The 24,959-nt window shown below is 42.5% G+C and overlaps 1 protein-coding gene across 1 annotated transcript in view; it reads left to right on the top strand.

Annotated features, from left to right (window-relative positions):
• Positions 1-3,815: 3,815 nt before the first annotated feature.
• Positions 3,816-24,959, top strand: part of LOC146752424 (dynein axonemal intermediate chain 1-like) — a 35,123-nt gene continuing 13,979 nt past the window's right edge. The window contains exons 1-2 of the mRNA XM_085531794.1: positions 3,816-4,744; positions 22,437-22,526. Coding sequence (XP_085387920.1) covers positions 4,154-4,744; positions 22,437-22,526 — 681 coding nt within the window. The 5' untranslated portion in view covers positions 3,816-4,153. The remainder of the gene's footprint in view (positions 4,745-22,436; positions 22,527-24,959) is intronic.

Below are 24,959 nucleotides of genomic sequence, written 5' to 3'. Positions count from 1 at the left end.
AGGAATTCTCAAAACATTTTCTTTTCTGAGAAGGGACTGTTTGGGTTGTTTGGTGTAAGTTGAATTTCCCCTGCCCACAGTGAGTTTCATGGCCACATCCACAGAGATAAATGTTTGTGTCAAAACAGCAATATACTTGGTGGCTGTTATAAGGAGTAGAAGCAGAGTGAGCTTCACTGATTCCAGTTGAAATCTCTCAGGGGTCCTGGGCTGAGGCAACCTTGAGCAGAGCCCTGTGATGTCCTGGTTCTACTCCCAGCTTGCTGTGATGTCTTGGGCAGTCCCTCCATTCACCTTTCTCTTTCCCTTGGCTATGAGAAGTAGTGCTGCAGATGCTTAAAGAACTCTGATGTGCTATAAAATTTCCAGTTATTATTGTTAGTCCTCGTCAGCCTACTCAGATTCTCTGAGCTGCACAGAAAAATGTGCTCTTTCCTGATTTTTCTGAAGATTTGGCATACAGTAATGCTCGACTTGCCAGCCGTTTCACTTCTTACAAGCATGCCCATTCTGCAACTGCAGGGAAGTGTGGAGTTGCCAGAGCTATTTAAGTGAGTGAGGAGAGAGCCTTGCTGAAGCAGCACAAGCTCACCCAGTGTGTTTTGCAGCAGGGTAGATGAACCTGTGCTCAGTGCCACACTGCACAGGTTTTGTTCACTGATAGAAGAAAAATGTATTGAGAATTCATTAATTTGTGACTAGCTCAGTCATCTGTGCTGTGCAGGTTGTAGCATGGGAATACGCTTAGACTATGCACAGGGTTTTATAACACTGAGTGATAATAATAATTTACTTGGGGACATTCAGTGGACTGCAGATAATCTTTTTTGTCCTCTACTGTTTAAACAGTTGAAAGGCAAGTAAGCAGCTGAGCTGCTTCTATGGGTACCAAAACTTTTGTCATTGAAACTGATCTCTGCTCATTGGGGGATATCACATAGCTGGGTGAAAAGCACAGCCAGCCACGGCCCTTGGCTTCTCCAAAATCCACCCCTAAATGAGAGAGCCCCAGCCAGCAAGCTCATCACAGTGTGGGCATATCTAGGAAAGGAATGTAGATGTGCTTCTGCAGCTGCGATGCTCAGATACAAGCAGCTGTTCGCAGCCGTTCTTCCCCGTCTTGCTTCTTTTTATAGATGGGCAGATTTTAAGCAATGGTGTTTCCTTTTAGCGTGGTGATTTCTTGGTACAAGCTGTATCTGTGAGTCAGCTGGTGGTCTTGGTTTATAAAAAGACATGTATCTTAGGATTTAAGATAGAAGGCAGTGCTGTTTGGGGTTTTAAGCCCTCCAGAGATGAAATAGTTTGCAAGATTAAGACACAAGAAACTGTAGCATTGTCTTCTTCTGTAGTAAAAAATCTCTACTTTAACTCATGACCATTGAAGATTAAATTTTGATGAATACGGGATTTACCCCAAGCATTGTTACTGGCACTACTCTCTGGCTGTTGTGTTGAGCTTCCAGGTTTGGCCAACAAGTATGTAATAAGAAGTGGAGGAGAAACATGGATGGCTCATGAGTTTTTTGGTGATCCGAAAGGGAAAGATGAAAAAAAATGATTCTGTCCAATGAACATAATGTCTTCATCTGATACTGAACACATAGTGATGATGATTTTAAGTTCAGCTATGGAATACTATAAATGAAAAAAATCTGTTAATGCAGACAGATTTATAAACAGAGGTTTGTAAACCTCAGAACAAAGGATTTATATGCATGAGCCATGGGGTGATGGCAGATAGCAGGGTGATATTTCAAGGTACTGTTCTCCCTCTAAATCAGTATTTTTCTGAAAAGGCTTTGGGTCGAATCTGCCCAACTATATATGCAAATGCAGATTAATATTTTAGATTGCATTAATGGTTGGTTTGAAACCTATTTCTGATTGCATGTGATACTTTCAGGCTCAGTTCTCCCGGTTTAGACCAGTAATAATGCCGTTTGCATCTGTCATTAGCAAAGCTTCTCTTCCAAAAAGGACTTGTTATGTGTCAGGCTCTGATATGTAACCTCTGCTCAGTTGAACACTGAGGATCCTCATCACATACAGCTCTTCCTCATTACTGCAAGAGTCTGTTCACTTTTCTCTTTTTGCTGCACTGCTTTGCGTCTTCCTGTAAAGTGGAATACAACTCCTGCTGGCATGCTTGTCAGAATAACTGTCCAGTATCTCTAGTGTCTCCAGCCCTTATATCTCTGAAAAAGAGCCACATTTCAAGTTGCACTTTATGGGTCTGCAAAAGGAAGATGCTTTAACCTCTTCCAGTGTGTGATGGCGTATCCATGCAGTGCAGAGCAGCACAGTGCAGCTGCTTCTGATCTGAAGCTGCTGCTTTTGACTCTATCTGGGGTGCAGCAACTACTGCCAGTTCTTGAGTTTGCACCCTTTGCTTCGCTGTGTTCTTACAACATTATCTCAGTAAGCTGCCTGCATCCACAGTGGTGGCCTGGACAAGATTAATTCAAATCTTTGGTGGGCTGAATCACTCTCTGAAGCAGTGTCTCTCTGCTCTCTGCATAGAGAACACAGGAAACAGCCATCCAAAACACCTCAACTCAGTGCCAACAGGTAGGAAATGAACACGCATCATGGAGATGTTGGAAATATGCCTGGTTGTTCAGCATACCTCAGGAGAAGTAAGAGCACAATTCAGCTTGAGCTCAAAGGCTGTCCAACAGATGTGACTTTCTAGTCCATTTAATGTGAGTCACTGCTAGTAGGACATCTTTACAGCCTCCTGGGTGTCTTTGCTTCTGAGGAGAGGAAGGATTCTACTTGTCAGGACTGGACCTCAACCTAATCCCAGTTCAGTGACATTACTTGGCAAAGTCAAGTCTGTGGATTCTGAGGACAGGGAAAATCTCTGAAGGGGAAAGCAAGTTTGTTTCCTTTTCATCTAGAATTCTAGGAAGTTTCTCCCTCTTCCAAAAAAAATATGCTAATAATGCTGTTTGTGGTCAAATACATTTGAAGTGATGCTAGTTTTGGAATCTTGTCTTTCTGCAAAATAAGGAAACCCTTTTCCCTGCCTGGCTGTAGTGTACAGAAGGACCCATGAGAAGCATTGCAGCATACTTGGAAAGTCGACCATCCAAACACAATGCAGAAACAGTAGTTTTACTGATGTGTGAGTTAGTAAAGTAACTCTTTGGATGTTCTATGTGGGCATGATAACCTTGAGGTCAGCAGTGCCTGTACCTACCTGTATGTTGATTTGGGTTCAGCCTCCTGACAAGGAGAGTACTCTGAAGTTAGTGTTATCACTACGGCACACATTTACCACAGTCCTTATCCTACAGGGTGGTAAAAATGTTAGGCAAGGCAAGAAGCTCTGTTCTGGAAATAAGATGAGTATAGTGTACCTACAGTACAGAGAACAGTGAATTTGTTTCCTATATACAGTCTCTCAGAAGGCATTTGACCATAAAAATAAAATGTTTGTAGAGATGGCTAGGATGCCCTGAGAGAGAGTACTTGGCTGATAGATTAGGAAAGCTCCTCTTTTGCTTCTGGAGAGGTTATCTACATCAGCAGCTTCTCTTCCCTGTTAGAAGAATTTAGAAATTGGTTTTTAGACAAGCAGAAAAACCTGTAGAGGACAGTCAGGACAGAATAGAAAAAGAAAACAAAAGAAAGATCATCCTATTTAGAAGAGAGAATTTCAGGCAGCACAGATGAGAGGTAAAAGTAGGCAGGAAAGGAAAAAAATGGAAAGTCTTATCTAGGAAGAACTTCTGTGCCACACAAAGAGATGTAGGACATAAGCTGAACATAAAGGTGCAGTGACTTGTGCATTGTACAGTTCTCTGTATCGGCAGTAGATTTGATGCTTTACACATACTTCAGTGAAATGCTCTTAATGAAAATGGGGAGATTTAGATTTCTAAAGGGCAGTGAGGCACTGGAACAGATTGCCCAGAGAGGTGATGGATGCCTTATCCATGGAGTCACCCAAGGTCAGGCTGGAGGGGCTCTGAGGACCTGATGGAGCCGTGGGTGCCCCTGCTTATTGCAGGGGAGTTGGACCAGCTGACCTTTAAAAGTCCCTTCCAACTTAAATGAGACTATGATTCTAAGAAAGAGTGCGAGCTTTAACATCACATATTGGCAGTGCAGAACTGGAAATATATCTATCCTTGATTCTGCCTGAATGTGTGCAGTGTTAATGAAATCCAAACCTACAGAAAGAATTGTCATGGACATTGAAATGTGCTTTTCCTCCAAGGCCTCTCAAATTTCCATCCTAGAAAGAAAAGTTGCTAGAACAAGTAATTTCTCTTCATACACACATTGTCCCTACATCTCTGACATATCAGTGGCGGAAAGGATGTTCAGATGCAGGCACCCCAACATGATCATTTGGTCCCACCACCAGCATGTTTCTCATAACCTTGCATGCAGGTTGGTTTGGGGCATAGGTGTTGTCAGATCATATATCTCAATAGCAGAGAATCTTAGGAATGGACTTAACAGCAAAACTCTTTTCTGTTTAGATGACTTCATGAAGCAAAGTCGTGGCATGCTTGTGCTCTACACTATGAAGAACCCTTCCTTCCCAGAGTATGTCTTCAGCAGTGAGAGTGGCATCATGTGCCTGGATATCCATAATGACCACCCCCACTTCATGGCAGTGGGCTTCTATGATGGCAATGTGGCCATCTACAACCTTAAGAAGGCAACTTCCCAGCCGAGCTACATGAGCAGAGCTAAGTCAGGAAAGCACTCAGATCCAGTGTGGCAGGTGAGTGTTCTTTCCCCAAACTGAACGTTTAATTGAGCTGAGTGCAGGCACAGCAGGAAAATACGCTGTATGGGCAGAAGTGTTGGCTTAATTCATGCATTAGTGTATGATACTTAAGTTGTATTTAACGCTTGTTTTGAAATGCACAGGAAGGCAAGGAAATTGCTTGAATCCTTGGTCCTCAACAGAAACTGAACACATTTACAAAATGTACTTACAGAATTATTTCTCCTTAGTTTTCATTATTACAAATTATTTACATTTGGGGAGAAACTGAACACCTCTGAATATACCAGCATACAGTGCTTTCTGTGCTCCAAACACAGAATCCAATGGCAATAAGTAATGAGAACCATCTAAAACACATACCTCAGCCTTGAAAACAACTTCTTTTGAGCACAACAAACCCAAGGACAGCTGTCTGCAGAAATGACTGTCACTGAGATTCAAAACACAGCACCCTGTGGTTGACTGAGAAGTTTTCTAGTGAGCTAAGCATTGCAGTGTGCAGGTAATGCTCTTAAAGTAATGCCTTTTAAAATGCCTCCATAGCATCTGTCCTCCAAAGAGAGGATATTGTAAAGGACTGGAGTGAATATATCGCTACATCCAGATAGCTTTGTAGTTATGTCTACAGTATAATCTGAGTTAGGACTGGAGCACTAAAAGGAATATATGGGTCTGATCTTGTTCATAGCAGTGAAAGTGTGGCAGCACAGACTTTAGCACAGTCTGCATGGGTCTGCTGAGGTGCAGTTGTGCATATTGTGGTCTGGACTACAGGTTTTGCTGGCACCTGATTTAGGCTTTGCTGCCTAATGTAGACATACCTCTATGCACACGGTCAGTATTCACTGTACTTTGTCACATAATGTATGATTTGTCCCCTAATCACAGGTCCTTGTCATTTCATCTTTCAATTAAAAAATAAATAAATAAATCAAGGCATCCCAATGGGGCTTGCAGGTAAATGTGGGACCTGCCAGAAGCAACAGTGGTGTTTGTGATAAACAGATAAGTGATGCAAAAGTAACATGTTGGAGGACATCTAAATTTTGTATTTGCTGCCTATCTGGACAAAGCTTTTCTTCCAGCAGACATTTTCAGCTCTTCTTACAGGTTTATGTGATACCCCAACATTGGATTGTTCTCACTGTACAGTGTGTCGTACTTCCACATACACAGAATCTATCTTTGCACATGCACACCCCCAAAGGCAGAAAACTCCAAGCTTCTCCAATTGCCATTCAGGCTTCCAGTACAAAATAAATAAAATCAAAGTAGTAGATCCTACATGGAGCTTTCCATGACCTTGCTGCAGCATGCTAGAGGTGGTCATGGTTGCTACTGCACTTTAGAGACACCAGAATCACAGATCATTTGTGCCCTTGATAAAATGGGGAAAGGCAGAGCATTCTCAAGTTGGCCTCATGCATACAGAAAAGAAACCACATATTGGATATGGACAGAAGTAGGTATGAGTAGCCTGAAGTTCCCATTTGTTTGTTTTATTTCCGGAGGTTGAGTGCTGAGAATTATTATCCTTATTTTTTCTCTTCAGTAAAGTACCTGTATTTTTAGTAAACTTTGGAGTGTCTGGCTTACCTTGCTGTAAAATGAGTGTGCAAAGTTAGTAATAAGGAGATAGCACGGCAATCAGGAAAAGAGCTTGTACACCTTGTTGGAATGATCTGAACTGTAGCTATTTGTCAATATTAGGCAAAAGGATTATAGAGAGTTTTCTCTCCTTTTGTTGGGAGAAAATCAGTCCTGGAGGATGATTTGTCATGTTGAGACACTGTATTGTTCTTCCTCATCTAACATTTAATGGTTCTAGAAAGTGATGTCTTGTTTCTCAGATTTGGCTCAAAGAAGATGCTCTGTTCTACCCACACCAATACCCCCACCAGTCTAAAGCCTATTCTGTGTCTAGACTATCCTCTGCAATCCTCACTGATATAGAGACTGCAAACCCATGCCTACGAAGACTAATTAGAAAAGTAATAAAATTCTCCAGAACAATTAAAAACCTCTGTTCTCTGGACTGCCTGGCTCCTTTGTTTTGAAACAGTGCATTGTTTTTGCAGTGAAAGCAAAATAGGAAGTGAGTGAAACAGCCTGACGGCTCTTTTCTTTAGCCATTTCATCTTCAGTAATTTAGTAGTATATCAGAAAGTTCGGATTAAAAAAAGCCAATGAAATAACCCATTATTAAGATAAAAAATAATCTAATGTAGAATTTATAATTCTGTTACCTATTAGTGAGTTCATACATCTGATGCTGGCTCCTGTATTTTTAAAGATCCTAACAGTGGTTTCTTCTGGATTTGGCAAATGTCTTCTTTATATTTAGCTGTACTGCAATATAAAAGGAGGAAAATTTTGGCTTGTTTTAAAGAAGATATTTCTCACTCTTCACTACCAATTAAGTTCCAAAGTCAGAACTATGAAGAAAGAAAATAAAGGAATAAGCAATTACAAAGGCATACAAATGTATATGCATACAGCGCAGTGTGGCTATCACAGTCACCAAAGCTTTAGCTTTTATGGGAACATAAAATTGGAAATGATCTTGCAGATCAGTGAGCTAAAAGCTGTCATATCCTGGGATGCTGTGCCAAACATACCATGTTCTGCTGGGCAAGAGTTTTTGTAGGGCTAGACTAAACCCCATTTTAATCGAAACAGTGCACTGAACAAGCAGCACGCACCTCAAACCCATCATCTCCATCACTGAGTACTCCTATAAAGCGTGCCCCTAGACAGGATATCTCCATCATTCAGACAGTGTCTCAGTCACAGAGCTTGGCTTTGGATCTTAACTAGGGTAGCCAAAGCGGCACAACTTGACTAGACTTTGGCATGCGGGACCCACAAGAGCAATCTCTTCCAGGTAGAAGAATCAACCTGCTGGGAAGAGACTTTCAGCATTGAGATCCCCTCCCATTGTCAGCCTTTGAGCTTTGATTTCACTTCTCAACTTTTAAAAAAAAGAAAGGCCTTTTGTTTTTTTCTTCACAGCTTAAAAGAGTGCTTTTCTTCTTACTCCTCATTATTTGAATATTTGAAATATTTTAGGTTTGAAGCATTTGGAAGCTGGAACAGTTCAGAAACAGGGATTGGGTGATAAAGTATTTGCTGTGTCAAAGTTCTGCTGCTCACTTTCCCTTTTAAAGCACATCTTATTCAACAGATCTGTTTCTGCCACGTGCTTCTTGTCCACCTTCCCATAGGACTTTATTTCTGCTTGCTTCTGGGATTTGTACAGTGCCAGCACTGCTGCAGAGGACTGACATATTCTTTTTCACCTTTTTTTCCAGTCAGCAGTACTGACCAAACTCTCAGTGCAGAGCGCTGACCCTAAGGTCTGTAAAGGGAATATTTATTTTGGCTGCGCTTGGAGCAAGTCTTAGCAGTGGCAGGCCAACCCACGAGCACAGCTTGGTTTGGGATTGCTATGGAGAGATCACCAGTCTGAAAAACAACCCGGTTCTTTGTGCATGTACTGTATCTGATCTGGCCTGCCGTGGTGCTGGCGCCATGGAGCTTGAGATGGCATCCTGAAAGAATTGTTTTCTGCGTTCTGCTTGTACATGGGAGGAGAAAAGGCTGGCTGCTGCCTACTAACTCTTTGCCAAATGCCATTCAGGTTAAACGTGATGCTCGTGGTTAGAACAAAATGGGCAAGGCAGCACAGTAGGAGCCTGCGAACTCCTGAAGGAAACCTGAGTGAATGCCAGCTTGCACGTTGCTTTACCAGTTGAATGTATGGAGTTGCAGCTCCTCACAGAGCGGAGGGCAGCGCTGATCTCTGCTCTGTATGACAGTGATGGGCTGAGGGAACAGCATGGAGCTGTGCCAGGGGAGGGCAGGGGTTTGGGAAAGGCTCTGCACCAGGGGGCGGTGGGCATGGAATGGGCTGCACAGGGCAGCGGGCACAGCCAGGGCTCCAGGAGTGTTTTGTCGGTGCTTTCAGATACAGAGTTTGAATGTGGGTCGTCCTGCGTGGAGCCAGGAGTTGGAGTGGTTGAGCCTTACAGGTCCCTCTGAATATTTAGTGATTCTGAGTCTCTCTCACTGGAGCTTGCTCTGTAATTCTGTAATTGATTGATCTCTTCTCCATCTCTGCTTTCTGTGGTAATAAATCCTTAAATAACTGCAGTGAATCATAGCAGTTCATGAAGCCACCCCAGGCTCACCTGGTGAGGTTTTGGCTTGCTGAAGAAAGTAAATGAGATCAGTTGCAGAGCTCCTTTAAAGCCAGTATGGCTTGCTGTTCTCCAGGCTGCTGGGCACAGCTTCACATGCAAACAAAAAAGGCCCCTCTAGGAAGCAGATTGTATTTGCTGCACTTACTTAGAAGCAAAATCATTTTGTTCATAACCCACTGTCACACCAGCACATTTCTGATGGCCAGTCTCCTAAATCTGTCATCTGCAGTCAGACAAACAACTTTTGTGGCTTGCTTTGCTTCTAAGATGTTACTGCTTCGCATAATATTTTGTTTCTTTGGCTTCAGGCAAACAAAGAGTTTGTTGCAAAGAAAATAAAAGAAAAAGAAGAGGCAGAAGGTTGTTATCAAGGTCAGAATAAAGATCATTTGTCTCAGAAAAAGCTCGATTCTTCTGCTGTCACTCTCACTGCTAAGAAGCACAAACTATGTGTTTGTTGTGGGCAGTGCCATGGGAAAGCATTATTCAGCTCCATGGAGATACTGTTAGGGGATAAGTTCAGTGGAGAAACAGAAATTTGGAGAAGGAAGAGCATCATAGACCTTAGACCAAGAAGACCGGGCTGGAAATAGGGATGAAGAGAAGCAGGATGGCTTGGCATGTGAGCTGGCAAGTGAGAGAGCGTAGGGGATAAGGGAGATGAAACCTGATGGCAAGGGTCATTTAACACAAAACTTATAGGATAATACAAGCAAACTGCATCTCATACTGGGTCAGTTCAGTGTCTTCACCTGCATGTTTCTCCTACTTTTATTCTGCTGCTAGCCTTGCTTTGCATTCCTGGCCCAACACAAACACTACATGTTTTGCTAACCTCTTATGTCCCAAGAGTTAAAGAGGCCCCTGTATCCTCACATGAGAATGGCAGCTTGACTTCAGTCACTGAGTGCATGCACAGAAGTACAGAGGTTTGAGAAGAGTGTCCATGGAGCAAACGGGGGCTTTGAGGATCACGTCTGTCACAGTCTTCCTTGCTGGGGCAGCTGTTAACTGCACTTCTGTTCCCAGCAGTTAACTCAAATACCAGGGGCAGGCTGGGATTGCCATTTGCTTGCTGTAGAAAATGGTAAAGAACGGCAGTTTTGTGGTCATTGTTAGAGCTGGGAGAACTTACTGCGGTCATGGTTTTGCTGTAAGAAATCTTGTCCCCATGTTGACAATTTTCAGTGCCCTTCAGGGAATGCTCTGCTGAACCACAGGAGTCTGTCTCAAAGTTTTACACTCATTTAGAGTGATGGTGAAGGTGGTAGAAACTGCAAGGCAGCGCTGTGGTGGAAATGCTAGATAAAATCTTTTACATCATGTTTATACCTTGTTGAAATCCTTTTTGACACTTTGTGAGGCACTCTCAAGTTAGAAAAGTTAATGCCCAAATGCTTCTTTCTAAGTATCTTTGACAATAATAGACCAAGTCCTTTGTTTTTTAACTTCAATGTTATATGTTTTGGGATGATATCAGACTGTATCTGCAAGAGATTTCGTTTCTTTAACTATTCTTCTAAACTGCACCTTGAGTGGGGATTCTTGCAGGTTAGAAATTCTCTTGTAAAGCATTGCAGATCATGTAACATTTGTCTGAGAAGAAATTTTTTTTCCCCTTTGATGCTGCTTTTCCCTCTGTACTTCATACAGACGCTGAATTTATTTTCTTTCTTTTGCTCTGACTGCTGCTTGCTAAAAAGATTATTCTTTAGTGCTGTGTTGTTCTTTTCTCTCCCCATCCATTTTACTCAAGAACCAGATCACTTCACCGTGGATTGCCAAGTTGCTTATTTCTTTTCAGTAACAGCAAGCAAAGTGTATGTAATTTGCTTTCTGCATGGGTTGTACAGGTGCTAGTTCACAGAGAAATCTTCACTCATGGAACATAAAGTCAGTTCGTGGGATGTTGTAAAATGTTAGCCTGAGGCTTCAAAGTCCGGAGAAGTTGTAATGCATTTGTTTGGTTACATGGATCTCTGAATCTTCCTCTGCTGCTTTATGGCCATCACAAACGTTAACTAAATATTTAAAAGAAACTGAGAAGCTCTGTTGGGTCTCTGTGGAAAAAACGTGGCCTGTAATACATGACTGCTGATAGCAGGATTTTCAAACTAGGTGTAGAAAGCACATGTGGGTCTTAACAACAGTGACACAGCCTGCAAAACAACAAGGAAGATGATGTAGAGGTAAGGGCAGGGTAATGGTAGAGCAGGCTGAGCAGGTATGGTGAGGTCAAAGTCATGGTCTGCAGGGGGCAGGGGATGCCACAGCTCCCACCCCTCTCATGCTGCAGTGAGCATCTCAACTTGGTGTGCTTGGGGACAGGGCCCCAGCCCTGCAATGATGGGCACCTTCTGTCAGTAACACTGCAGATGCTGTCTCTGATTTAGCAGCGTCAGAAAGCTTGGGGATTTGGATGTGAGCCTGCCTGCCATGTGCTCTCCCTGCGCAAGGTGTGGGGAACTTCTTATTTTGTCTGTAAATTGAATATCTTGCCCAGTGAGCAGAGTCAGAATTGAAACCAGGAGCTGTGAATTCCAATTGGTCAAAATGCCTGAGTTTTCTGGCCTCTGGCACCCATCATTCAGCTGTGTTCTGTTTGACATGAAAACTCTACCACTGACAGGACAAACAGGAGAGAGTCTGATGGCTGGGTCCGTGCTCCTCAGCTGCTGGTGTACCAGCCTAATAAATGCAGCAAGGAGTGCTGTGAGGGGAATAAGCAAGCAGATCCCTGGTACAAAGCAGAGCAACCGCCTCCCAGCAGGAGGAAAACAAACTGAAAGTAGGGCCAGCCCTTATCCAGTGCTATTTATAACTGAACTCTGCTTCCTCCAGATAAATCTGAGGCTGTGAAGCATGAGCAATGCACAAGCCCCAGGCTGGGCCTTTGCCCTGTATCAGCGTCACTTCCATGCCATGCTTGCTGCTCAGCTTGGTGCTGAGTCCCTCTATCACCAAGTACTCTCTTTGCTAGAGCTTTCTCTATCCTCTTTCTGCATCCCAGATTCATGTGTGGTGTTTGAAGGCACTGTGGTACAGTGGGTCTGATTCTTTACTACTGTAAGCTGATCTTGCACCCCTGGGTTCGTGGGCTTCCAAAATGTAGCGATTTCCAAGATAAAGGCATAAAGGTGGAAGGCAGTTGGTCCAGCTGTGGGGGAGAAGTGATTTTCCAAAGAGGAGCGTTTATGGGGTTAAATCAGATGTGGAAGTTTGTTTTACAAGGAGTCCTCAGTGTTGGTAAACATATCTGAAAGTTTTCTCTCAGCTATCAATAAGCTTTCAAGTACTAAAAAGACAAAAAAAACCAAAAACAACCATCATCAACAAAAAGGCTTTCAGAAAAGCTTGGTTCTTGCTATTGCCTCCAGCAAGTTCTGTTTCATCAGATAAGCCTGTTGTTAGCTTGTACCTGTGAAATAGCCTACACCAACCTCACACTCATGGTGCAGGTGACGGATGGTCTTTGGGAGCACCCAGATGCACCTGTGCTGTGCTTTCCTTTCCAGATGCTGAGGAATTCTTCCTTCCAGTTCTTTGCTTGGAGAAATGCAGTCCTGCCAGACTGGCTCAGGTGATGCCCAACTTCTTTGTAGGTGAAGAAGCTACCTTCATTTCAGTACCTGCTTACTGTTTTCCAGCCTGTGAGCCACTCTAACCATTGTGATTGGCATATTTATTATCAGGAAAGCTGTGTTACACAAAATGATGGTAGGTAGAGTTAGGAGGCGGCCAATTAAATCTCTGTTCTGCTTCCAGTGGGCAGTACCATAGACCAGAACTGCTCACTACAAATGCAAGAGAAAAGAAGGAAGCCCAAATTAGACTGAAGGGTATTGGGATCTCTGAACATTTTTACATTCATCAGCTGTCTAAACCATTTTCTCTCTAATACAATTGGTACATCCAAATGTTAAATATTACTCACCTTTAGGAATAGGTACTAATTACAAACCTTGTCTCTTTAACAGCTGATGTCATGGGGACAAGTTTGCTTCCACTGCTCTCTGATCTGATCCATTCTGCCCTGTTGCATAATTTTACAGCAAAGCACTGACATATTTTTCTACAGTGGAAGGAAGAGCGCCAAGGACTCTCTTCTGCTTAGCAGCTCCCATATCTCTAGTTTGCTGTCATAGCCAAAACATTTGCATTTAAAAGAAAATCCAGATTCCAAATAGGAACATTCTTCACTGGGTTTATTTTTAAGTGTTTATTTATATGAATGTAAATCAAAGTAGTTTTTATTTATATCTTTCCATCAACTTTTTCTTACACTCAAAAGACTTGTCTGCTGTACAAAGCAGTCTCATCTATTGCAGTGGATGAAGCAGTCACAGTATGGTTGAACTCGACGTGCAGTACACTCGTGAGAAGTGAGACTGAATTTAGAATCAGAGTGAGCCTTCATTTCTGGAAAAAGGAGACTGTTCCTGATTCACAGAAATGAGAACTGGCAGAGCCCTTGAGAGTGTCCTCTTCTTCTGCTTATGGTGTCATGGATTCTACAGTATCATTCCTGAAGTGCTTTCATCAAAATGAGTTAGTCTGGATGTCTTCACCAGTACTGATGGACTGAAGTCATTATCTGGAAAGTCTTAGATGTAACATACCTGTTAATCCCTTTAAAAAAGATTTCTGTAATCCCCCTGATCTGTCAGTGTCACTTTGCTGATTCCTGCACCATCCTCTGATCCTTTTCTGCACTACTGCCACTTAGCTAGAAATTCCCTAATTTCCACTTACTTATGTGCTTTCTTCTTCCTGTGTACCTCCGTACTTGTCTTTATCAAATTTAGTCTTATTGTTTTCAGACTGAGTCTCCAATTTGTCAAGTTATCTTTGAGTTCTGATAATAATAACAGAAACCTTTGTCTCGTGTATTTTGCCATCCATTATGCAACTTACTAATGAAAATATTGAATAGAACAAGACCTGGGATGGTCCCTTGTGGGAACCATCTACTGTTGTTCTCAACTGGTCAGGAAGTCACTGGTCATTACTCTTGCAGATTCATTTTTTCAATCACTCATCCACTTCACTGTAATTACATCTAGACTTAATTTTCTTAGCTTGCTTCTAAAACATTGCAAGGAGTATGCCAAAAGCCTTACTAAATTAAAGGTAAATCACATCTGCTCCTTTCCTCTAATCCTGTAGACCCATTACCCTGTCAGAGAAGGTAATCAATTTTGTTTGAAAAGATCTTTCCTTGCCAAGCCCATACTCACTGCTCCCTATCTTCTTGGACAATAGATGCATACTGATGACTTAATACTTTGTTCCAGCTCTCAAGGTTCTGAGGTAGGCTTACAGGTCCACGGTCTTTTAACATAATCTTTCATGCTAGCTTTTGTTTGGGGGTTTCTGGGGACATTTTTGCCTTGTTCCTATCCTCCAGGACCTCTCCTAGCTTCCATAGATAATTATGTATGATTTAGAGATTGTTTCACCTGCTGCTTGAGCACCTTAGGGTGAATATCATCTGGTCTTGCTCAGCTGGGTATATCTGTCTTCGCATTCCAGCTGTGCTGCTTAAAGATCATTTTGTTAAGTATCTAGTCACAATATATTTTTGTATGGCAGTGACAGAAGGAGGGCTTTATTTGTGGCTCTTGGTGGCACCTGCCTTAATCTTTGTAAATGACAAACATGGTCTTAGAGTTAGAGGCTCAGATGGATATTCCTGGGATATCTGATACAGGCTCCTGGCAGGCACCGGTCTCCTGGCCCAGAAAGTCACATCCCTTGTGAAAGAGTCTCCAGCTTCTTCCCCACACAGACATCTCAGGCAGTAGTAGAAAGGTATTATTAGTGGCACTGCACTCTTGACAGTTGCTTTCTTCTTGAGGTTTCTGGGTATGCAAAGACTCTTCAGCCTGAAAGAGGCAGCCCAACTTTCCCCATTCAGCAGACATGATTCTTCCTCTTGGGAGCAGCTGTTCCTCTTTAATTGCACCTGGATTCACCCATCTGCTCTGCTTTTACCAGTACCGTGTCTAGAGATCAGGGATGGGGATGATGTTTTTACTGCAAGTCTTTTGAGAACAAAATCAAGTGCTAATGTATTTTGAGGTAATGTTGACGAAACCTATTATTTTGTCACATTCTTTCTCAATGTACCACAGCAGAAATGCTGTCGGGTTCCCAGTGTAATAGTCAAGAATGGTAAAAAGCCTCGATACAGCCCAGTGATCCCTTTGGCCAAGTGAGCACCTTGGGGCAGGAGCTCATTATGCTGTACCCAGACACTTCGGCTCCAAGATGGGCAAGCTGGCCGCCTCATTGTTCAGATCTTCTTCACTTAGAGACTGGCTGGAGCCGACCATGGCTGCTTCCTTCCTGCCTGGTGTATTTACATCAAGCAGGAAGCTTAGACCCACAAGAAGCTATGGCACAGCCAGATCTTCTCCCAGCATAGTGATATCATATAGTCAAAGTACATTCTGGACCCAGGAGCAGCTTTTGCATGAAGACTTGGTGAAAAACATTGACTGGGCTCCTTTGACCTATATCATGGAGTAAGCAGTCTGCATGACGTTATCACAGCTCATTAAAATTGTCATTTTTGTTGCAAGTTGAGGTGAGTCATCTGGATTTAGCTCACTCTTTGCCTTTATCCCAACTAACCGTGGGAAGGAATCCTTTTGTCCTTTTGTGTTTTGACTAACACTGGAGTTACTTTGCATGTGAGTGAAGTAACCTGTGTTTTCTAGGTCAGACATTTTGGAGGGTCTCTTGTGACCAGTTTCAGGAGAGCAGCCTTGTTTCTTGCATGCTTTCCTCCAGGTGCCTGGCCTTGGCTTCACTTTTAATAGCTAGCAAGAGATTCTCAGTGAGGCAGCAAGGGCTGTGAATGGGGCCAGGCTGGGAAGTCTGGTAAGCGGTAAATGAAGAATAGCTGGCAGTGCTTTGATGGAGGATACTTGGGGAAGTTGTTATAGAGGTGCTACCTTGTCTTAGCAGCAAGGGGGGGACAAGCTATTCGCTCCAAGAAAACCAGAAGTTAACATACTTGGTCAGCTGATGGTCAGAAGAGACTTCCACCACAGCAGATCCCAGGACATTGGAGGAGAGTGATACAGGGAGAGAAATAAAAAATAAAGGCAGCTTGTTATTAGCAGGAGGAGATTGTGAAAGATTTCTTCTCTGCTGGTAATGAGCTGGTGTTTCTGGATGCCAGGAACCAACAAGAAACACATTTCTTGTGATGGTGGAAAGAAATGAGAACTGCTTCCTGGCTCAAACTAAAGGTTGCTGTAGCGAAATCCAAGGAGTATTCACACCAGAACACAAGAGAGATCAGCCTGGCTCCAGAAGGTGTGACCTACAGAGCAATTTATTGCAGATCAGCCTGCAGCAGGCTGCTTTGGAAGGCTGAAAATAGGATAGCAATAAAATGGAAGAAGTCTCTTGTATGCAGACCAAATGTGGCATGAAGACAAAGAAAATTAAAGGAGATGAAGGTACAAAATGAGCTGTAATTATCCAGGGTCATAAAAAGGAAAGGATGATATTTGGGAAGTGTACTGGAAGTTGGAGGAATGAAGAATATACGTTCATTACTAAAACCAGCTTTCAGCTAATACTGAGTAGTATAGAGAAGAATGCACTATTCGATGCTATGTTGTTTAATCTTAAAATAAGTGTATAAGGCTGACTGTTTAATGTGATTAATGTAAAAAGGGAGTGAAAGCACAGTTCAGAATAGGGAAGTGCAAGTTGAATAATGTTTTGATGAGACAGGTATGTGCTCATCATCAGGATCAGCTTAAATATACCCTGCAGTATTTGAAGAATTAGCCAGAGCAATTTTAGACCATTAGTGAAAATTTTAGGAAGTCTTTGTACTATATACATCCTTGATTTTAAGCAGAGACTAGTGATTTTTTGTGCAAGCCCATACGCAGCTTCCAATCTAATTGAATACAAGCCTCTACTCAAAGGCAGAACTCCTGAGGCATGGACAGAGGGAAGTGTTGTCCTGCTTTTTTCTGTGGATGGGGGCACATTCATGTATTTGTAGTGTGAACTGACCAAAATAACAATAAATGTCATCAGCAGATTTTCAGCAATGCCACAGAACCAGTGTCTGGCAAAAGACATTTCTGCATGTGATTTTCTTGAAGGTTGTATTCTTGAATGTAGAGGGGACATGGTATGGACAAGGTACCACAGACCAGAAACCAGTATCTGAACAATTTACCCATGCTGCAGGCATCCGTAGTGACTTGCAAAGTGTATATTATAACATAGCAGTGCATTAGTTGCACTAAAATGCTTGGCCTGTAGGACAAACATGGCTATGAAAAGGAGGAGAGGTCACAATGGACTGGAAGAATTTAAAAAAATCTAGGTTAAAATGTTAGGTTTGGACCAAGAAAATTATTGACCAGGCAGACCAATTTCAGTCACTGGAAAAACACTTAGACAAATGGCAGAGTGGTTTGTAAATGTCTAGATAATAAGGTAATTCAGAGAAGCCAACATGGATTTGTCCAGAATAAATTGTTAAGCTACTGTAATTTCTTTTTTTCTTTTGTCTCAGAGAAATGGACATCACGAAGAAGGGAAAGGCAGTCAACATTATCATCTCAATCCATCTTGACTTGACTAAAGCATTTGATCCAAGCTCCCACAGTGACATTCTTATTACCACTGTGTAGAAATATGAATTGGATAAAATCTCTGTAAAGAGTTTGTTTAGGTGGCTCAGCCCATGTGCTCCAAGAGCAGTATCCAGGGCTTGCTGTCACACCCTGAAGATGCTTCAAGTGAGACCCACCAGCTATCAGCCCTGGTCTTCTTTTGATCAATACTTTCATTAACAACTCAGATTAAGAATAAGGAAGCCCTCTTGGGAGGCCCAGGGACTTTGCAGAACATGATTATGTTCAAAACCATCTTGATAATTGGAAGAACGGTCCAAAAATCAATGTGATGAAATTCAATAAAGACATGAGTAAATACTGCATTTAGAAAGGGAAAATTAAATGCACAGATAGAAACGAGGGAATGAGCAGTTAGGCAGCTGGGTGCCAGAAGGGGTAATAGCGGATCATCAGTGGTCAGCAATGCCATCCTGTTGCACAGAGGCACATAATTCTGATTTATTTGCAGGAATACAAGGTAGAGGAGATTGTAAATCCTGCTTGCTTGTGCCTAAGAGAGGAGGCCCTGTACTGTATATTTCCAGCTGCATAGAAGGGCTGAAAGAGAAGAACTGGGATGCTTAGAGAGCATGAACTGGAAGGAGTTTATGGTAAAGGAGATTTCCTCTATAAGGCCAGTTAAGTCCTGATGCTTGTGTAGGTGGCAGCTGTTGAGTGCCTGTTTTTGGAGGCTGGAGAAAACAGCAATGTGAACCACCACCAGTGGTCATGTGTATCCAACCCCACCTCAGAAGAGATGTCCTCTTTTGTTCCCCCAAACCCTTTGCTGCCACGACAGTTTTGCTTAGGACTATACTGCTTGCCAGGTTGGTGCAGGAAGGATTTTGTCTCTGGGTCACATTGGCAGGGATTTTCTTCAGCAGCCTGGGGGCTCACTCACTGATCTGTGTGTGTATGACTCAGCTCCTCAGGGTTTCATAAGGCTTGTGTCATTCCCACTTCCTACCTCTGACAGACCTTATTCTATTTTTTAACTTTGAATGACCCAAACTCCTTTGCTTCACCTTGTGCAGGAGTCAGCAGGGCGCAACATCCCAGTGTTGGCTAAGAGATTCATGGAGTATAATTAATAGGAAGGAAAGGAATTGCTTGTTGTTTACTGTGTATGTGCCACATATGGCACCCCACAGCTGAGTCTTGGCAAGCCAGCAACCAGCCAAAGGGGCTGGTGCTTGCAGTAGCGTGTGTCCCCTTAGAAGAAAGGAAGGCAGATCCTGCCTGTGGCTGTCTGCGAAGTGCTCAGGTCAGCTTCATGGCCAGGGTGGCTTTGACCAATTTTATTTGTCAGCATGAATGACTAACAGCCTCCATGCCAGGAAAAAAATGATCAAGCACTATTTCTGTTCTAGGAATGACATTAGAAACATGGGAGTTTTCAAATCAGATTGGATAGATGGTCTTGGTCTAATCTTCTGCTGGACAGGAGCCACTGCCGGCTGCTATAGACAAAGATGATATTATTCTCTTGCTAAGAGTTGATAGATTATTGCCCTGCTAACCTGCTGTACGTAGCAGTGAACATGCAGCGTTTTACCTTTATTTTTCTGTGAACAAATAGTAGTTTTGAATATCTTACATTTCTCTATGAATAACCAGGCTTTGCGAAATAAAACTTAAGAAATGATAGGCTTTTCTCACAGGTACCCCACAGCAATGTTTCACAAATTGACTTTGTACTGAAGGAGCAGTCAGGCTGAAGATAACTATAAAGATAACGGTATTATTTTTTATTTTATAGAACCCATCAGGATCAGTCATTTGCAGTACTGTCTTTACCTGTCTCCTTTCCACTGTTGACATACACTTTTCTTTCTTGTGTGATGCTTTGCTTTTACTATATCCTAATTGAACTTTTGCTTTAAGCCATCTCAGGCAGCCAAAATCCTGGGATCATTCTCACATGCTTCAGAAAAGAAAACCTTATTTCAGTCGCCTTCTTTTCTTGTCAAATGTGCCACTTCTCAGAGCACGGATACTGCTAATGGTTGGAGGCCATGCCACATTTGTGGGCCTCTGGGAGCAGGAGAAAGGCCAGTTCTAAGCAGATGCCTAATTTGATTGCAGTATCATGAAGGCTAATTACCTTAATAAGTGTTTGTGGAATTCAGTGATCAGGAGAAAAAATATCATAAACAATATTAAGGCATCAGAGGTGTTGACAGCAAATTAAAAGTATCAAGTGCCTATTTCTGTTTCCTGAAATTCGGGCTAATGCCATGGAGAGCTGCTGACAGTCACGTGAGGGCAGATCTTGATGCCCCTGAGAGCCTGAGTTCAAACCACCTACATTATGTGCCTAACTCAGATGCTGTTAATGGTTTCAGGTTTAGGAGCAAGAGTACCCAAGAGAATCAGCCTACTTGCTTTTGACTCCACCATATAACAGATGAAGAGAAATAGTTGTGACGCTTAACTGATAACAGAAAACCTGCATAGATAACAGTCAGAGAGATGGTATTTGGAGTGAGCAAACCCTGAGTAAAGCTCTCCGGCTGGGAAATGCTGGAAGGAATTGGATTATGTAATAATCCCATAAGGTTGTTGAAGTGCTTGCCCTGTTGGATGCCTCCAGATGAGGTTTCTTCAACACACTGTGTGAGGATTCTAGAGCTGTCTGCAGTGTGATTAGAGGTGGACTCCAGCTGTTTTATTTGCACATTTTCCATTGATGTAACAGGCTGTTGCTTGGCTCTAGTTTGGGTGCAAAACATCTGCACTGTGCTTAGCCAGAGCAGAGCAGGGAACTCAGCTGCAGAGCTCCAGCAAAGCTCACTAGGGAGCACCTGGATGTGTGCTCTGGTAGTAGTCAGACTTGGGCTGTTCCCTTAGAGAAGTCTGGACCAGTTCAGCTCTTAGCATGTGCAGTGTTTAAACTCCAAGCCTAATCTCAGACCCATGCTGCCTTCAGCACAGAGGTGTCTCTTGCATTTCCCTTCCCTGTGCAAATCAAGGTGTTGCCAGGTTCAACCTGCAGATGTCAGATTCTGGAGAACCCCTTTTCTTGACTTGTGACCCTTTCCTGATAGGAGATATTTAAGTTGCTTGTGTTAACTGCTTCCAGGTTTAAATGGATTTTTTCTTTTCCACAGAAACCTACCTCAAGCTAAGCAACTTTGCCATAGAAGAAGATTGGGAAGTGTGACTGATTTTTCCATATATTTTGGAAAGTAGAAAGTGCCTGAGTTAGAGGAGAGTCAAGTTAGACATACAAATAAGTGCACCTTATTATTGGACAAGTTTAGAGTGGCATTTTAAAAGGCTCTGATTTGAAGCACATCTCTTTTCCTGTGCCCTTCATGAGACAAATAAGCCAACATGTTTGTTAACCAGTTCCTCAGAAGCCTGCATTTTTCTCTTTGAATTAAAATTCCTTACTACACCAACCTCATTATCTGAAGCAGCTGCTCATGGCCACCATGATCAGCAGCAGCTCATGATACTGGGGAGATGTTCCTGGAACAGATATATGCAGCACAAATGTGTGCAGTGGCCACCACTGGAAATCACTGTTCTCTGTGTGTTACACTGGACCTGTTCTTTCATCACTAGCCATTTATTCTGAGCAATACTGGATTATGCCATTACTTAATGTCAAACAGAAGTGGTTCCACTTGGAGTCTTTTGATTTCTGCAATGTGAGGATGGATGCTCAAAACTACTCAAGACTCTTTGGTCACATATTATGGCCTTGAAACTGTCATTGTGTGAGCATTCCCTTCCATTTTATTTTTCTTTCTGCAGAACAGTGTGTTCTAGGTAGGAAACAGGTTCACTAGAGAATTAATTACTCTTTAGTGAGTCTCTTGCTGAATTTTCATGCTCCAGAGAACTTCACGGTACAAACAATTTTGTAAAACAGAATTAACAGTTTTTCCAAGGAAGTAACATCAGGATACCCAATCCTGTGTAATTAAAGTATTGAGAACGCTTGCTTGCATTCTGGAATAGGTACCAGATAAATAGCTGTTCACAGATTGAGTATTTGATAAGCTCTGGGATTCTTGTGCCCATTTATCATAGATGATGTTCAGGGAAATGTGTCTGCTGCACTGCTTGGACAGGAACAAATATGCCTTTGAAAACCAAAGCAGAACCTGCCGAAGTGCTTGTCCCTCTCCTGAACTGACAGATGCCCACAGGAGTTTATGCTGACAGGCCCAGTGGCAAGTCATCCTTTTCCCTTCAGTCTGATTGAATTCCAGATCTGAAAATCGAGCGTTCTTAATGCTTTTCGTCTAACTGATATGTCTCTTCTAAACTGTAAGCCATTTATCTGAGTTCTAATCTCTCCTGCTGAGCTGTCACAGTCAAAAGGCAAATCTCCTTACTAGGCACACAGATGCTCTGAAGGTGTAGGGAGGATTTCAGTTTTAATGGAGACCTTTTGATCCCCCTAAAACAAAGTGCCCCAAAGACCCATGTCGCACTTTGCTTGCAAGGGCTCATCTGTGTCCCACACAGGCACAGAAAGCTAATTTGAGGTGAGCTGGCTGAAGGGTAGACATATAACGCTGTATTTGCAGTAATTAGCCAAATGGGAAGGGGTTCATTTGCACAGGGCAGTGATATGTCATCTGCAGCTTCCCTGTGGTACTGTGAGAGATGGGAGTTGTGGGGGCACTTGTGAAATTGCCTGTGAGGAATGGGGAATGTGTTCATACATACTGTGAGCCAGCATCAGGACTCCAGGGTGGAAACCGGGTGCTCTTTACGAAGGGTGGGAAAGAACCCTGCTGAGGGCCAGTGGCTCTGCTGCTAGTTTAGAGTGCTCCGTACTAACTGGGGTTATCTGCTTGTTTGAAGGTGAAGTGGCAGAAAGATGACATGGACAACAATTTGAATTTCTTCTCTGTCTCCTCGGATGGACGGATTGTGTCATGGACTTTAGTTAAGGTAAACAGTAAGTGGCAATTTTCTTTCCTGTCCAAATTATAACCACTTTTTTTTCCAAAGTTCAATGATGTATTAATTGTATTATTTATGATGAGCAAGATCTGAAAAGAAGTGAACATTTCTGGTTCAATCACAGCTTGCTGATATCAACCTTCAGCTGAATGTGGAGCACTGTGTTAAACTCTGAACTGAGCAGAATTAGCCTACTTCTTGCTCAGGGCCCAACCATCCTACGTGCACCTGCAGCATCCCATTGGCTTGATTATGAGAGAACATTTTTCTGCTTCACAGATGCTGAAACTCAAGTCTTATCCTTGCTCTGAAACCTTCCTTGTTCCGGGAGGATCATACAGAGACAAGGTGGAATAATCTGCATTGATCTATAGTTTCATAATTCCTGCTCCCAAAATGCTGTCTTACAGACTGCAATTCAGAAAGGGAAAGGAGAATACATAAACACTGATCAAGTGGGTGACCAAAGTGGTACAGAGTAATTCGGGTTGCAAGACAGGAACTGGTAGCTGCTGCCCAGCTCCCCAGAGCAGCTGGTACAAGGAATATCAAGTTGAAATACTATGGCCATGGAGCAGGGAGAAAGCTTGTGTTTGCAGTGGGACAACAATGCACAACTGGACAGGCAGAGGGTTTCCCATTGCCAAGACACTGCCTGCTTACACCCTAGAAAATCTGTTAACTCATTTGTGTTCCCCTCCTTTGATTACTTTTTCTTTTGCAGTACATGCATTGGCAGAAATGTTCGTAAACAACCCTTAGATTTAATTCTCTCAGTCTTAACGCGTGCTTTCTGTACTGGGTACTTGATTTTACACTTTGAAGAGTTCAATTACTATTACTATTATTTATTTTTTATACTTGGGAAATAATCAAATTACACTGAATGGGAGTTTGAAGCAGCTGTCCCATTATTTCCCAGCTAGCAAAGAAATTTCTTTATATCCTTAGATACTCATTTCTTTAACCTTTCAAAGCCATTCAAAGCTTGTCTGTTCTGAGAGTTTCAGGCCTTGCTGCCATGGGAAGGGTTTCATATCTAACATTATGTTTATTTTTTAAGTCTCATGTTCACCTCAGGACTTGGAGCCCCTTCTAATGAACACAGTAGGAATGTGCAGAGGGCATTGACAATTAGGTTCTTTCATAAACTCCTCCAGATTCATTCACACAGCTTTAGTTACAAAAATCCCTCCGCTAAGCGTGTCCCAAGTCCTTTTCTGAAAAGAGTGCTCAGAGCTCCCCAGATAGAGACAGATGAATACTGCTGCAGCATTCAACTCCTGTTTTATCCCCTGTATAGAAAAGCCAAAGGGATTTACGCTGGGTAGTACCCTCTTAGAGCTGAACACAGCCAGGTAAGGTGACTTGGATGTTAACACCTATTGCCTGGGTCCCAGTGACTGGCTGTGGTCACATAACTGAGTGATCCAGTTTCACACAGGAGGTGGGACACGCTGGATTAAATCTTTTACTTTAAACTTCCGAGAAGTGCTACAGCTTGGATAACTAAGAATCTGCAGATTGGTTCTACTGACAACTCCCCTCTGAAGGGCTTTATGCAATGTTTCTGTGATTCAGCAGTGCTTAATTATGTTCCCACATCATAAGGCTGTTTTTTTCTCTTGTCCCTTGAACGTGTTGGTGTAGCTAGTTAAGAGTCACCTGGTATGACTTCTAAGACCAGGTTAGCACAGTGTTATTTCTACTTACTACTTGCACTTCTTGGCTACACCCCTGCATGAAATTGAGTTGAAGTTACCTCTGAAATTGCCAGAACTGATATGTGCTTAGCAGGCAGGGTGAAATACAAGTTTTACATACATTCTTGTTTCTTTCTTCCAAGAGAAATTCCAAAGAGCAAGCAAGAAATAGAACAAAAAGGGTGCTTTGTAACAATCCATGGCTTTATGCACAGCAAGGAAGAATGAATGATTTGCTTGAAGTCCAGTCTTACAAGAGACTGATCTCTGAGTTTTATTTAGAATATAATTAATGACACCGCAGAGATTTTCTGTTTTGCAAATCCACTGTGCAAATATAGAATAAATGAAAGGAGCTCAATTAATCTTTTTGACAGGACTATCCAGAAGTAAAGCTTCTTCAGACAGTGATAACTTTGACACTAACAAAGCTGAGAGCACAAAGTGAATAAATGAATTCTTACTTCCAGCTGGACAACTGGCAAGCACCACTCAAAAATTGGGTAAAAGTAATCGAATTTTAGCTAAGGATGGTTGAGCTGCCTTGGCTGTAGTTCTCATCTCTGTTAAAAACAGGCACGATCATTTTGGATGAGCTTTCTGAAATGTTCATGTGTCAGTGTTGTCATCTTGGCTTGGTTTTGGGTCATTGGGACGGTGTAAAACTGAGGAAGAATGTGGAAATTCTGCAGCTTGGAAGCTGTGCTCTCCTTCCTTA

The sequence above is a fragment of the Coturnix japonica genome, unplaced genomic scaffold, assembly GCF_054131305.1.
Source record: "Coturnix japonica strain WE unplaced genomic scaffold, WE-NBRP24 Scf045, whole genome shotgun sequence".
NCBI lineage: Eukaryota > Metazoa > Chordata > Aves > Galliformes > Phasianidae > Coturnix > Coturnix japonica.
This window is presented reverse-complemented; position numbering and strand designations above follow the sequence as displayed.